Genomic DNA, 14,678 nt, shown 5'->3' with positions numbered 1-14,678 from the left:
CGATTCCTACTGCAGCTCCTTGTGACTCTGGGCAAGTCACTTAACCCTCCATTGCTCCTGGTACAAAATAAGTACCTGAATATATGTAAACCGCCTTGAATGTAGTTGCAAAAACCTTAGAAAGGTGGTATATCAAGTCCCAGTTCCCTTTCCCTATTGGAGATTCTAGATGGAATGTTGCTACTATTTCTAGATGGAATGTTGCTACTATTTGAGATTCTAGATGGACTGCTGCTATTCCACTAGCAACATTCCATGTAGAAGCCTGCCCTTGCAGATCAGCAACGCGGCTGCGCAGACTTCTGTTTCTGTGAGTCTGACGTGCAGGACGTGGATATCCTGAAAACTTGACTTGCTGGGGTGCCTCCAGGACCAGGTTTGGGAACCACTGCTATATAGGAAAGTAGATATCTACTTTTCTTAAGAACATAAGAATAGCCATACTGGGTCAGATCATTGGTCCATCTAGCCCAGTATCTTGCTTCCAACAGTGGCCAATCCAGGTCACAAGTACCTGGCAGAAACCCAAAGAGTAGCAACATTCCAAAACCCCAAATAGTAGCAACATTCCATGCTACCAATCCCATGCCCATCTCAATAATAGACTATGGACTTTTCCTCCAGGAATTTGTCCAAACCTTTTTTTAAACCCAGATGCACTAACCACTGCTACCACATTCTCCAGCAACAAGTTCCAAAGCTTAACTATTTATTGAGTGAAAAAATATTTTCTCCTATTTTAAAGGTATTTCCATGTAACTTCAAGTGTCCCCTAGTATTTGTACTGTTTGAAAGAGTAAAAAATTGATTCACTTTTACTTGTTCTATATCACTCAGCATTTTGTAGACCTCAATCATGTCTCCTCTCAGCTATCTCTTTTCCAAACCGAAGAGCCATAACCTCTTTAGCCTTTCCTAGTACAGCAGGTCAACTATGCTCCTTATATTGTGTAAATGCTTGCCTAGGTTAATAAAAATGTGTGTAAATTATACTATTCTAAAATTTATGCATGCAACTATGAGTTTCGTGCATGCTCCACCGAGACTGTACCCATGTGTATGCCTACTTTCAAACTATGCACTATTGCTTTTATGTAACCAGTTTATAGAATAGCACATTTAAAAAAAAAACTATTTTATATGCATAGGTACGCTAATATAGCAGTATTATGGTCATTTACGCTCATTCTTGTACCTAAATATGGGTGCACTGTTATGGAATTGTCCTCCACATGCATATTGAATTAATTATGCACAGAAACAACTTTATTTAGGACTTTCAGAATGTTTTAAAATAGTTTTTCTGTCCTCTTTCCTCCATTTTAAGAGTTTCATGCAGTCTGAGGGCATGGATTAAGACATGAGGAAACTGAAATGAATAAATAAATGAATTCTGTACCTACAGAAAATATTAAAAAAAGTAACAACTTTATAGTTTTTAACATCCATTTTTCCTGTAAAATTACAGGAATTTACAAACTTACAGGCACACAATTCGGAAAATATTAATATGCAACTATACACGTGCCCTCAATCCTAAGCATAAATCACAAATAAATCAATTGCCAATGTGTTGCCAGATAAACCACATGCCATACAAAGGCATTACTTGTTATTATTATGGCACTTTCAGAGGAGAAAAGACCTCAGAGACCTCTACCAAGTCTGACTGCAAATGCAATGGCAGCACAGCTGCATCCCCATAGGCAGTCAACTTTCAATCCATGCTCATAAAAAAATTCTCATTTTTTTATACTTTTTTTTTTTTTTTTTGCATTGTACAATAATGTGCAGCCTGGGTATTTTTTTTTTCCCCCTCAGTGGATGTGTGATCTGCCAGTTTAGGGGCTCTTTTACTAAAGCTTAGCATATGCTAATGGAAATGTCCAAATGCCACACATCCTATTTTACAGGTATGGGTCACATGACACTTAGCACATGCTAATGTCTGTTAGCACATGCTAAGCTTTAATAGAAGGGCCCCTTAATCATTTTCTGTGGTTAAGACCAATGCAGTTTACATGCACTTTTTATATTTCAACAGTTTTTATTGATGACAAATCAAAAAGTACAAATCCACCTTAACATAGCAGCATCAATACAATTGTACAAAGCTCAGTGGAACAACACTTCAAGCATACAACATTACGTACAGCCATCAAATTTTGTAATATAGCACTTATCCCTCCCTCCCCCAAAACCATGTTCTATATTTAACATTTATGTACTAACTATTGTTATGGATGAAAACGCATGACTAGCAATTCCTTATTAAACAATAAAAGTCTGATAACAAATTATTCTATCTTAACCCATAAACTTTTATATTAAACTCCAATAATTGTGTCTCGTGTTTTGCTCTGTGTATTATTGCCTTGTTCAAATCCCAACAGTGTTTACAGACAAGACTTCTGAATATGTTTCTTTAAAGGAGTCTTCTCCAAGCTATTATTACATGTAACTCTTCAATATACATTGAATATTACCTTTTCCAAAACTATATCCCCTTCCCCCTCCCCCACCTCCCTCTCCTCTATTCTCTTAAACCTACTTTTTACTTCATGGCAGTTTACATGCACTTTTTTTCCTCTGGGTTCTCAGGCTGCTACACTAACCACTAGGCTACGCCTCCACTGGAAAGCTTGTTCCAAGTTTCCTGTTATAAAAGCATAGATAGCCAATCTTTTCATGAGAGTGTGGATGGATAAATCAATTTCAAGTTCAATTCATTATTTGATAAACCACAAATCATAGCAAAATGTCGAAGCCCTTTGTAAAAAATTAGGCAATATAAGGGGAAGAGAAATCAAACACTTGGAGTTACCGCATGGCTACCATGTGGCTCTTGCGGTGATTTCATTTTTGGCGTGCATCCGATATGCAAAGCCAAAAAATAATTTTTATTTTCAGCCACACGTATCGGACATGCACCAAGTAGCATTTGGCGCACCTAGGTCATTACCGCCCGGTTACCGCGTAAGACTTTACCGCTAGGTCAATGGCTGGCGGTAAGGCCACAGACCCAAAATGGACGCGCGCAATTAAAAATGAGCTTTTTTACAGGCGCGCTGAAAAATGGATCAGCGCACACCTAAAACCCGTGCCTACACTACCGCGAGCCATTTTTCAGCACACCTTAGTAAAAGGACCCCTAAAATTGAATTAGACCAAAAACAATACGCATGAGGAAAGCACACTAAGGCAAGAATTACAACAGTAATTACAACAGGGGTAAAAAGGGGAGGGAAAAACACAAAGAAGACCTTTTACAAAGCTGCACAAATGCATCTTTACCACAGCAAAAAAAAAATGTTTTACCGCTCAGGCGTCCCACAGTAATTTTGGGATCGACACATACTACCTGTGCTCCAAAAAATGTATTTTTTAGCATCGAGGGCAGGTCTGGTGGCGGAGAGTGGGCATGTTCCGTGCTAATCAGTTAGCATGGCTATGTTGCCATACGCTAACCGATTAGCGCATGCTCAGCATGGGAGCCCTTTCTGCCTACATAATGGGCAGTGGTAGGGGCTCACGCACTAATGGCTGTGCTCTAATTGGAAAATTAACGTGTGACTATTATTAAGAAAAGTAGAAAAATCTGTTATTTTTACCCCAGTGGTAAAAATGGCCTTAACATGTGGGAATGACCCACGTAAGGACATGCTAAGGCCACTTTTTACTGCTGTTTGGTAAAAGTGCCCCAAAGGTATTAAGCTGCAGTCATACAAGAGCATAAGTAAGCCAAATTTGACTGGAATTTTAAAAAATAAGACACTTGAATTTTTGGAAAGATGGTTCAATTCTAATAGTAAGGGGGAGATCATTCCAGAATTTAACGGCAACAACATGAAAGGGTATGTCTACTAAAGGGTGTTAATCTATAACATATGATTAGTGTGCATGAAAATCCTTACCGCAAACCACATTAAAGTGTTTTTTTTTGTAAGTAGCCTTTTTGCATGCACTAAGGGGGTGATTCTATATATGGCGCCTCAAAAGTTGACGTGGAAATCAATGCTAACTAAGCGTATTCTATAAGCAGCACCTAGATATGGGCGCAGTACATAGAATATGCTTAGTTGATATCTCAGCGCCTAAAACTACACTCCTCCACTTACACCAATGAAAATGTGGTGTAAATCCCGTCACGTAGATTTACGTGCACTGGGCCATATTCTATAACTATGCACACAATTTTGGGAATGCCCATGAAATGCCCATTTCCCTGCCCTTAACCATACCCCCTTTTTGCCTGCACAGATTAGAAGTTAGGCGCACTGCATTACAGAATACACTTAGCGAGTTGTGCGCGTAAATTCTAAATCTTGCCATTAGTGTTCATTATTGCCCGTTAAGAGCTGTTATCAACTCTGATTAGCTTGTTAAGCCAATTAACCAGCTTATTTTCTAAGGAGATCGCCGGCCATCTTCCGTCACAAATTGGGAGATGGCGGGCCATCTCCTGAAGCCGGCGAAATCAGTATAATGGAAAGCCGATTTTGGCCGGCTCTAACTGCTTTCTGTCACAGAGCCAGCCAAAGTTAAAGGGGGCGTTTTGGAAGGGTATGGGAGGCGGGATGGGGGCGTTGTTAAGACATGGCCGGCTTCAGCTGATAATGGAAAAAAGAAGGCTGGCTCTGAGAAGAATTTCGTTGGCTTCACTTGGTCCATTTGTTTTAGGACCAAGTCTCAAAAAAGTGCCCTAATTGACCAGATGACCACCAGAGGAAATTGGGGATCACCTTCCCTTACTCCCCCAGTGGTCACCAACCCCCTCCCACTCAAAAAAAACAAACAAACTTTGTTGCCAGCCTCTATGCCAGCCTGAAATGTCATACCCAGCTCCCTGACAGCAGTATGCAAGTCCCTGGAGCAGTTTTTAGTGGGTGCAGTGCACTTCAGGCAGGTGGACCCAGGCCCATTCCCCCTCCCCCGTACCTGTTACACTTGTGGTAGTAAATGGGAGCCCTCCAACCCCCCCCCCCAAAACCCACTGTACCCACATGTAGGTGCCCCTTTCACCCATAAGGGCTATGGTAATGGTGTAGAGTTGTGGGGAGTGGATTTTGGGGGGGATTTGGGGGGCTCAGCACCCAAGGTAAGGGAGCTTTGCACCTGGGAGCTATTTTTATTTTTAATTTTTAGAAGTGCCCCCTAGGGTGCCCGGTTGGTGTCCTGGCATGTCAGGGGGACCAGTGCACTACAAATGCTGGCTCCTCCCACAACCAAATGCCTTGGATTTGGCCGGGTTTGAGATGGCCGGCCTCGGTTTCCATTATTGGCAAAAACCGAGGCCGGCCATTTCAAACCCGGCCATCTCTGACATTTGGCTGGCCCCAACCGTATTATCGAAATGAAAGATGGCCAGCCATCTTTTTCGATAATACGGTTCGGGACCGCCTTTTGTGGCGCCGGCCATATAGATGGCCGGCGCCATTCGATTATGCCCCTCCATGTTACATATGTTGTTATAGAATATGCTTAGATTTAGGCACGAACCTCTAGGCGTACTATATAGAATCCGGGGGTAAATGTGCATTATTGATATTTTTGTATTTATTTTTTAGAGGGGGCTTGTCAGGGGCAGAGAATAGGTATGGATACATTATTCAGTAAGCACATTGATATTTCCATGCACTAGCTGGTTAGCTTGTCCATAATGTGGTTGCGTGCTAACATGCACATTAGCACACAACCTGAAAAAGAAATACATGAAAATGCCCTATTTTCTGGGCATGCTAGAAATGTACTTAGCGCTAAGGCTATTTACTAGTGCTTTTTTTTTTTTTTAGTAGATATACCCCTAAAGCAGATGGTCATGATGTTATCAAGCCAGATGTGTCAGAAACCTTTTATCTATATTCACTGTTGCTGAAAATATAATTAGTGTCAGCAAAAAGAAAATGTGAAAATTACCTGCAGGGAAGCTAAATCTCTAAAAGCTCCATCTGGTATATCATGGATATCATTTCCGTGCATCATCAGCATCTCCAGTCTTGTAAGATCTGAGAAAGAGTCCTCAGCAATAGACCTTATGCTATTAAACCTGATGGGGGAAAACCACACAAATACAAGAATTCAAAGTTGGCATCAGAAAGTAAAAGTCTTTTGGTACAATTGAGACTAGCTAGTTTCTTCAATCAGCCTGTCTTACTTTTTAGATTAAAGTCACTTCTTGGCCCCTTGTTGGCTATGGTTAATGTATATGCAATGTACTGAGAATGGTTGGCAGATCCTGTTCTAAAATGCTAGTGGAACTTGAGACGTTCCAACCTGGACGTCTCAATTCTGATTTCAATATATTTTCTAAAATGCCACTCTTTGAGGCAGATTTTAGAAAGAACATCCAACTCAGAACATAAAAGTCCAAGGCCCTGATATTCAAAATGTGGGAAATGGCTGAGCTGTCTCCTGCAGTCGGTGCTAAACCCAGATATTCAATACTGGTCCGTTTCCGGTGACCAGCACTGAATATCCAGTTTAACTTTGGCTGGTCCAATTTTAACAGACCACGCCGATATTCAACGCTGGCCGCTTAAAGTCAGACCGGCCAAAGTTATTCCACCTATTGTTGTAGCTAAATATGACCCCCAAACTTGGCCACTCTTACTTTAAAAATTGGTGGATAGTGGGTTATATCGCCTGATATAACTGGCTATCTTTAAGTCGCTAACAGATAGCTGCTTAACTGCTGTTTTAGCAGCCATTTTCTTTTGAATATTGGATGGCAAGTCTGTACGTCACATATGGATGTCTATTTCTCATGTATTTTGGAACAGGATCCGCCAACATACGGCCTGTTCTACAATACATAAGAAATGGACTTCCATGTGCTGAAGATGTCTAGCATGAACATCCATTTTCCAAACTGAAAAGTCCAAATTATGAACAGGATAATACAAGGGACATAGTAACACAGTAGATGACGGCAGAAAAAGACCTGCACGGTCCATCCAGTCTGCCCAACAAGATAAACTCATATGTGCTACTTTTTGTGTATACCTTACCTTGATTTGTATCTGCCATTGTCAGGGCACAGACCGTAGAAGTCTGCCCAGCACTAGCCCCTCCTCCCAACCACCAGCCCCGCCTCCCCCCACCGGCTCTGCCACCCAATGGACGTCTTTGTGGCAGCATAAAAACATCCATATTATAAAATGGACACATTCAATTGATTCTATATCTGGTGCTTTGAGTTGTATGCACAAATTTGGATGTGTGTTCAATTTGCGCACGCAATTTAATTGGTTAATGAGCCAATCAGCACTGAATTGGGCAATAACATGAAATTATTGGCACTAATTGGCAATAATTAGAATTTATGTGCTCATCTTTTTAGGTGTATTCTATAAATAGGCATACATAAATTCTAGTATGCGGATCTGGAAAGGGGGCATGACCATGGGAGGGGCATGGGTGGGTCTGGGGTGTTCCAAGAACGTATACATGGTGTTATAGAATTAGCAGGATCCATTCTTATGCATGGGAATTCACACCAGGTTTTCATTGGTATAAATGGTCATGCCTAAATGTAGTTGTGGTTCCTGGCGCTAAGCGCTATTCCATAATTTGTAGTCTTTAAGGACTGTATTCATTTTTAGTTTGTGAAGCGTTTTTGCTACGTTTGGGCTTTTCTTCTAAATACAGACTGCTGAGGTAGGCACTCTGGCCGAAACACGGTGCGATGTCGAGTCAACATATTGTAAGGATTATGGAGAAGAAGAAAGGCTAGGGATGAAGCCCAGCTCCAAAGGGCCGAAAGAAGCTCCTTTGAAGGCGCCGGGGGGGAGAAAGAGGAACCTAGGTGGAGAAAACTACAACTCCCAGAAAGCCCCGGGAGAGCCTAGGATAAGGAGGCGGAATAGGCTGCTCCACCATGAAGCTCCAGGAGAGGGCCAACAGGGAAAAGAAAAGGTTGAGTCACCTCCCTGGTGGAAGAGGTGGTGGCACAAATGGGCGGGGAAAGAAAAATACCCAGGCCCATTTAAGGAGGGGGAAGTGATTCAACAAGAGGAAGGGGAAGGAGGAGAGAAAATGGATTGGGCTCCAGAGATAGAGGAGCCAGAGGGGATGGAAGTAGGAGAACCGGAACCCATCTCAGAGGAACCCATGGAACTCTTGGCTCTCAGCAGACCAGAGTAGGAGGTATAGTGGGGCTGCCCGGGTCAAGCGGGAGGAGGTCAGAAAGTAGAAGGCTGACCAAGAGGGTGGGACCTGAGGCTTTGAGCCCGCACAAAGCTGGACGGTGTTTAAATCGAAATGTGTTTAAAAGCTTGGCTAATTGAACTGGGCTGGGAGAAGCCCAGCAAGTGATAGACTGTGTTTACAAGCAGGGTGAATTGAACTTTGCTAGGAGAAGTCAAGCAGTGCTGAACTGTGTTTAAAAGCTTGGCTAATTGAACTTCGCTAGGAGAAGCCAAGTACTGCTGGGCTGTGTTTAAAAGCTTGGCTAATTGAACTTTGCTAGGAGAAGCCAAGTACTGCTGGACTGTATTTCAAAGCTGGGCTAATTGAACTTAGCTAGGAGAAGCCAAGCAGTACTGAACTGGGGTTAAAAGCTTGGCTAATTGAACTTTGCTAGGAGAGGCCAAGCAGGGCTGGACTGTGTTTAAAGCTTGGCTACTTGACCTTTGCTAGGAGAAGCCCAGCACTGCTGGACTGTGTTTCAGAGCTGGGCTAATTGAACTTTGCTAGGAAAAGCCAAGCAGTACTGAACTGTGTTTAAAAGCGGGGCTAATTGAACGTGGCTCTGAGAAGCCAAGTACTGCTGGACTGTGTTTAAAAGCTTGGCTAATTGAACTTTGCTAGGAGAAGCCAAGCAGTGCTGGACTGTGGTTAAAAGCTTGGCTAATTGACCTTTGCTAAGAGAAGCCAAGCACTGCTGGACTGTGTTTCAAAGCGGGGCTAATTGAACTTTGCTAGGAGAAGTCAAGCAGTGCTGGACTGGGTGTAAAAGCTTGGTTAATTGAACTCTGCTCTGAGAAGACAAGCACTGCTGGACTGTGTTAAAGGCTGGGCTAATTGAACTTTGCTGGGAGAAGCCCAGGCCGTGCTATACTGTGTTTAAAAGCTTGGCTAATTGAACTTTTCTAGGAGAAGCCGAGCTGGAAAGGACTGGTCTTAACACAGCCTGACTTTATTGAGCAGGGCGGAGACAGACCCGCTTGGAGGGGCCAAGTGGCTCGATCGTTCCGCCCGGACTCGTACAAAAGGGCATTACAAGTGGTGGCAGTGGTGGGATAATTCTTCTGCAGAACCTGTCGCGTAAGAGGAGACGGGGACCGGACAGAAGGAGAAGCCTCACGGGAGGGCCAACGCTGAGAAAGGCGCAGACCCATCTGGGGCTCTGGTAAGCGGGCCTAACGTGGGGGGATTAAAAGGGGTCAAAGAATCCAACATCCAAGTGATAATCGCACTTGGAGGTGGTTCTCTGTTGGTTTTTCCCCAGGTGGTGTTTCCGGAGGCGAGATGGACCCCAAGGAGATCTTCGGATGGATGACGCTGCAATTTCAAAAACAACAGGAGCTGACAGCCAAAATAGTCGAAGACTCCCTGACCGCCGCCCGGGATCAACAGCAGCCCGTAATGAACATGCTTCAGGACTTCTTCCAGAGAGGGGCAGGTGCTCCACGGGAGGAAGGAGCTGGAACAGCTGGACAAGGGATCGGTGGAGGAGGAGCGGTAGGACCTGTATCCCTACACACACTTAACTGGGGGAAGTTATCAGAACAGGATAATGTGGACGATTTCTTGACAGCCTTTGAGAGGGTGGCTGGGGCGGCGGGCTGGCCTAGGGAACAATGGGCTATGAGGTTAGTGCCTTCGCTATCTGGGGAAGCCTTGGCAGCCTTCAGGGATTTGTCGCCTGAGGAGGCTGCCAATTATGCCCGACTGAAGGAGGCGATTAAGGACAGATATGGTCTTAGCCCCCAAGCCTACAGACGGAAGTTTAGAGCCACAAAGTGGGAAAAGGGGACCCCCCCCTAAAGCAGTAGCTAACAAACTCATGGATCTAGTGAAAAAGTGGCTGGAGCCCGAGCAACACAACCTGCAAGAGGTATTGCAGGAGCTCGTGGTGGAACAATTCCTTCAGGGTCTCCCCGAAGGAATTAGGGGTGAATTAATAAAAAGGGGCTGTAAGACGGTGGAAGGAGTGACTTCGGGGTTGGAGTGCTACCTAGAGGCCCAGCAGTGGACTATCCCCGGGTTGGAGGGGGGAAGAGCACGGGGGCCAGAGAAAGAGGGGCAGCCTAAAGTTTCCCCCCCCAAGCCAGAGGCCCCGACCTGGAGTAAGAAGCCCGAGGTAGGGGCGGGCCCGAGTAAACAGGCTGGTACGTTTGGGAACCGAATGTGTTTTAAATGTGGTAAAAGTGGACATTTAAAAAAAGATTGCCCATGGCGGGAGGGGTGGACCTCTAGGGTGACCGGGCGAGGTAGCCCCAGGTACCTAACCAAGGTTAAGGTGGAAGGGGAACCCATTATGGCCATGTTGGACTCGGGTGCCGATCAATCCATGCTCTCTAGGGGGCTCTAGGAGAGGATATGAAGGAGGAGACCCCCGGGGAAGGAGTCCTATGAAGGAAGGGTGTCCATCCAGTGTATTCATGGGGCTAGAACGCCTTATGCGGTAAAAAGGGTCAATGTACAGGGGCCCCAGGGAGAAGTAAGACTGGCGGTGGCTATTCTGCCCCGGCTGCCCCAGGAGATGATCTTGGGGAGGGATTGGCCCCATTTTGGAGACTGTCTAGGAGAAAAGAAGGTGTACGTGACTACCCGATCTCAGTCGAGCCGGGGGGCAGAGGGGGAAGAAGAGGCCCTAGGAGGGGTTTTCCCTTTTAGGGGGGAAGTACTGGGGGAGCCCGGCCGAGCGAGGAAGGGAAAGGCCGTGAAAAAAAGGAAAAAAAGGATAGACGAGAGGCTCTTCTGAGGGTGCAAAGGGAAAATTACCTGCCGGTGTTGCCGGCTGAGCTGAGGGAGCAGTTTCCCCAATTCCACAGAGAGCAGGCCAGGGACCCTACTCTGGAGTATGCCTGGGAGAGAGCCCGGCAAGGGGGCGAGCAGGCTGCTCCCGGGTTCCTGGTGGAGGCGGACATATTATATAGAAGGGTACCTAGCGGGGAAACCTCTGGGGGAGGAAAGCAATTAGTGGTCCCCCAGGCTTTTCGCTCCTTGGTCATTAGGCTGGCCCATGATCATCCCCTGGGGGGGCATAAGGGATCGCAAGCTACTCTGACACAAATATTGGCACGATTTTATTGGCCCGGGGTTTATGATGAGGTGGAAAAATACTGTAAATCATGCCCCAACTGCCAAAAAGTGACCGACCGGTTCCCCTCCAAAGCCCCTCTAATACCGCTCCCTAGGGTAGAACAGCCGGGGAGGAGGGTGGCCATGGATATAGTGGGGCCGGTGACACGGTCCCAAAGTGGGTTTAGCTATGTGCTCGTAGTTATGGATATGGCCACCAGATATCCCTGGGCCCTGCCCTTAAGGAATATTTCGGCCCGGAATATTGCCCGAGAGCTACTGAAGATTTTCTGTGAGGTGGGGTTTCCCCAGGAGGTATTGACGGACAGGGGTTCAAATTTTATGTCGCAGACATTGCGGCAGGTATGGGAGGCCTTTGGGATCCACCATATCCGCACGGCCGCTTGCCATCCGCAAACAAATGGGATGGTGGAGCGCTTTAACCGGACGTTAAAGGGGATGCTCAAAAAAGCTTTAGGCGCCGACAGAACAGGCTGGGATCAGCTTTTACCTTTCGTATTATATGCATACCGAGAGAAGAAACAGGACTCCTTAGGCGTTTCTCCTTTTGAATTAATGTTTGGCAGGCGTCCTAGGGGCATATTAGATATTGTACAGGAGCAGTGGGTACCCCCTGAAACTACGGATCAGTCCGTGGTGGAGTATTTGCACGATCTAAAAGGCCGGTTAGCTAGGATACAAGAGTATGCCCAGGGAAGGCTCGAAAAGAGCCAGGAACAACAAAAGGGATACTATGATCGGGGGACCCGAGAAAGGGAGTTTGCAGTAGGGGACCGGGTTCTGATATTGATTTCGGAAGACCCCCATAAATTCGCCTCGAGGTGGAAAGGGCCCTGGGTAGTAAAGCGGAGACTCGGTCCCCGTACCTATGAGGTGGCAAATGAGAAGGGTAGGGTACAAACCTTTCACATTAATCTGATGAAGCCTTGGATAGCTAGGGTAGGATATCAAACCAGGTGGGAGGAGAAGGAGAGCGAGGAGTTAGGGCCCCAAATAAGGGAGATTTTCCAGCATGGGGAGCCGGGAGTGAATCCTCAGTTACCCCAGGGGAAAAGGAGGGAGATAGGAAAGATCTTGGAGAGCTTTACGGATGTGTTGACAGCCTGTCCGGGGAGTACCCACTTAGTGGAGCATGATATAGTAACCGAGCCTGGGAAGAGAGTGCGGCAAAAGCCCTACCGACTCTCCCCAATGAAAAAGAAAGAAGTCATTACCCAAGTGAAAGAGATGTTAGACTTTGGGGTAATTGAAGAATCTCATAGTCCCTGGGCGAGCCCGGTGGTATTAGTTCCCAAACCGGAAGGGGAATGGCGTTTTTGTATTGATTTTCGACAGCTGAATACTATCTCTAAGCCCGATGCGTACCCCATGCCCTATATAGAGGAGCTGGTAGACCGGTTAGGGGCCGCCCAGTATCTGACCACCCTAGATCTGACGAAAGGGTACTGGCAAATTCCCCTTTCGCCGGAGGCAAGGGAGAAGACGGCTTTTAGCACCCCCATGGGTTTATATCAATTTAAAAGGCTGCCTTTCGGTCTAAATTCTGCCGCCGCCAGCTGCCAAAGATTGCTGGACCAAGTCCTCAGACCCCATCAGGCCTATGCCGCGGCCTATATGGACGATGTGGTAATTCACAGCGAGGACTGGAACATGCATTTGCAGCAGGTTGGGGCGGTACTACAAGCTTTCAGACAGGCGGGGCTCACCCTTAACCCAAGGAAGTGTTGTTTTGCCCAATATAGGGTCAAGTACTTGGGCTATAATGTGGGACGCGGTGAGGTGCGGCCTTTGTTAAACAAAGTGCAAGGTATCCAAGAATTCCCCCGTCCTAGTCGAAAAAAACAATTAAGGAGCTTCCTGGGTATGGTGGGGTATTACAGGAGGTTCATTCCCCACTTTTCCGAAATAGCCACCCCCCTGACCGATATGTTGAAGGGTAAGAAGCCTGATCAGCTGAGATGGGAGGAGGGGGAGTTGCAGGCTTTTGAGTTGATGCAGAGGGCCCTGTGCCAAGAGCCGGTGTTGAAGGCAGTAGATTTCCAAAAGCCCTTTATACTGCAAACAGATGCTTCAGGTAGGGGGCTGGGGGCGGTACTGTCCCAAGATCACGAAGGAGCCGAGCATCCGGTTCTCTATCTGAGCCGAAAACTCCTGCCGCATGAGACCCATTATTCCACAATAGAGAAGGAATGTTTAGCCATAAGATGGGCGGTACAGGAGTGCACAGTCTATCTGGAAGGGAGACCATTTACGCTGATCACGGATCATGCTCCACTGAAGTGGCTCAATTTAATGAAAAACAATAACAGCAGGCTTATGCGTTGGTATTTAGCCTTGCAACCATTCCAGTTCACGGTGGAGCATCGTCCAGGGAAGGACTTGGGGAATGTAGATGCCTTATCCCGGGTAGGAGAAGATCCCGAAGAGAAAGGGGGAAAACCGGGGGAGAGTAAAAGCTTAAGGGGGAGGGTATGTAAGGATTATGGAGAAGAAGAAAGGCTAGGGATGAAGCCCAGCTCCAAAGGGCCGAAAGAAGCTCCTTTGAAGGTGCCGGGGGGGAGAAAGAGGAACCTAGGTGGAGAAAACTACAACTCCCAGAAAGCCCCGCGAGAGCCTAGGATAAGGAGGCGGAATAGGCTGCTCCACCATGAAGCTCCAGGAGAGGGCCAACAGGGAAAAGAAAAGGTTGAGTCACCTCCCTGGTGGAAGAGGTGGTGGCACAAATGGGCGGGGAAAGAAAAATACCCAGGCCCATTTAAGGAGGGGGAAGTGATTCAACAAGAGGAAGGGGAAGGAGGAGAGAAAATGGATTGGGCTCCAGAGATAGAGGAGCCAGAGGGGATGGAAGTAGGAGAACCGGAACCCATCTCAGAGGAACCCATGGAACTCTTGGCTCTCAGCAGACCAGAGTAGGAGGTATAGTGGGGCTGCCCGGGTCAAGCGGGAGGAGGTCAGAAAGTAGAAGGCTGACCAAGAGGGTGGGACCTGAGGCTTTGAGCCCGCACAAAGCTGGACGGTGTTTAAATCGAAATGTGTTTAAAAGCTTGGCTAATTGAACTGGGCTGGGAGAAGCCCAGCAAGTGATAGACTGTGTTTACAAGCAGGGTGAATTGAACTTTGCTAGGAGAAGTCAAGCAGTGCTGAACTGTGTTTAAAAGCTTGGCTAATTGAACTTCGCTAGGAGAAGCCAAGTACTGCTGGGCTGTGTTTAAAAGCTTGGCTAATTGAACTTCGCTAGGAGAAGCCAAGTACTGCTGGGCTGTGTTTCAAAGCTGGGCTAATTGAACTTAGCTAGGAGAAGCCAAGCAGTACTGAACTGGGGTTAAAAGCTTGGCTAATTGAATTTTGCTAGGAGAGGCCAAGCAGGGCTGGACTGTGTTTAAAGCTTGGCTACTTGACCTTTGCTAGGA

The 14,678-nt window shown here is 46.4% G+C and overlaps 1 protein-coding gene across 1 annotated transcript in view; it reads right to left on the bottom strand.

Moving 5' to 3' along the window:
• The window catches only part of MXRA5 (matrix remodeling associated 5), a 73,760-nt gene that overhangs the window by 33,976 nt on the left and 25,106 nt on the right, over positions 1-14,678 (bottom strand). Inside the window, exon 3 of the mRNA XM_030202079.1 lies at positions 5,917-6,046. Within this exon, the coding sequence (XP_030057939.1) occupies positions 5,917-6,046 (130 nt within the window). The remainder of the gene's footprint in view (positions 1-5,916; positions 6,047-14,678) is intronic.

This window comes from Microcaecilia unicolor, chromosome 4 (genome assembly GCF_901765095.1).
Source record: "Microcaecilia unicolor chromosome 4, aMicUni1.1, whole genome shotgun sequence".
NCBI lineage: Eukaryota > Metazoa > Chordata > Amphibia > Gymnophiona > Siphonopidae > Microcaecilia > Microcaecilia unicolor.
Note: the sequence above shows the minus strand (reverse complement) of the source record. Positions and strands in the feature narration are given on the sequence as shown.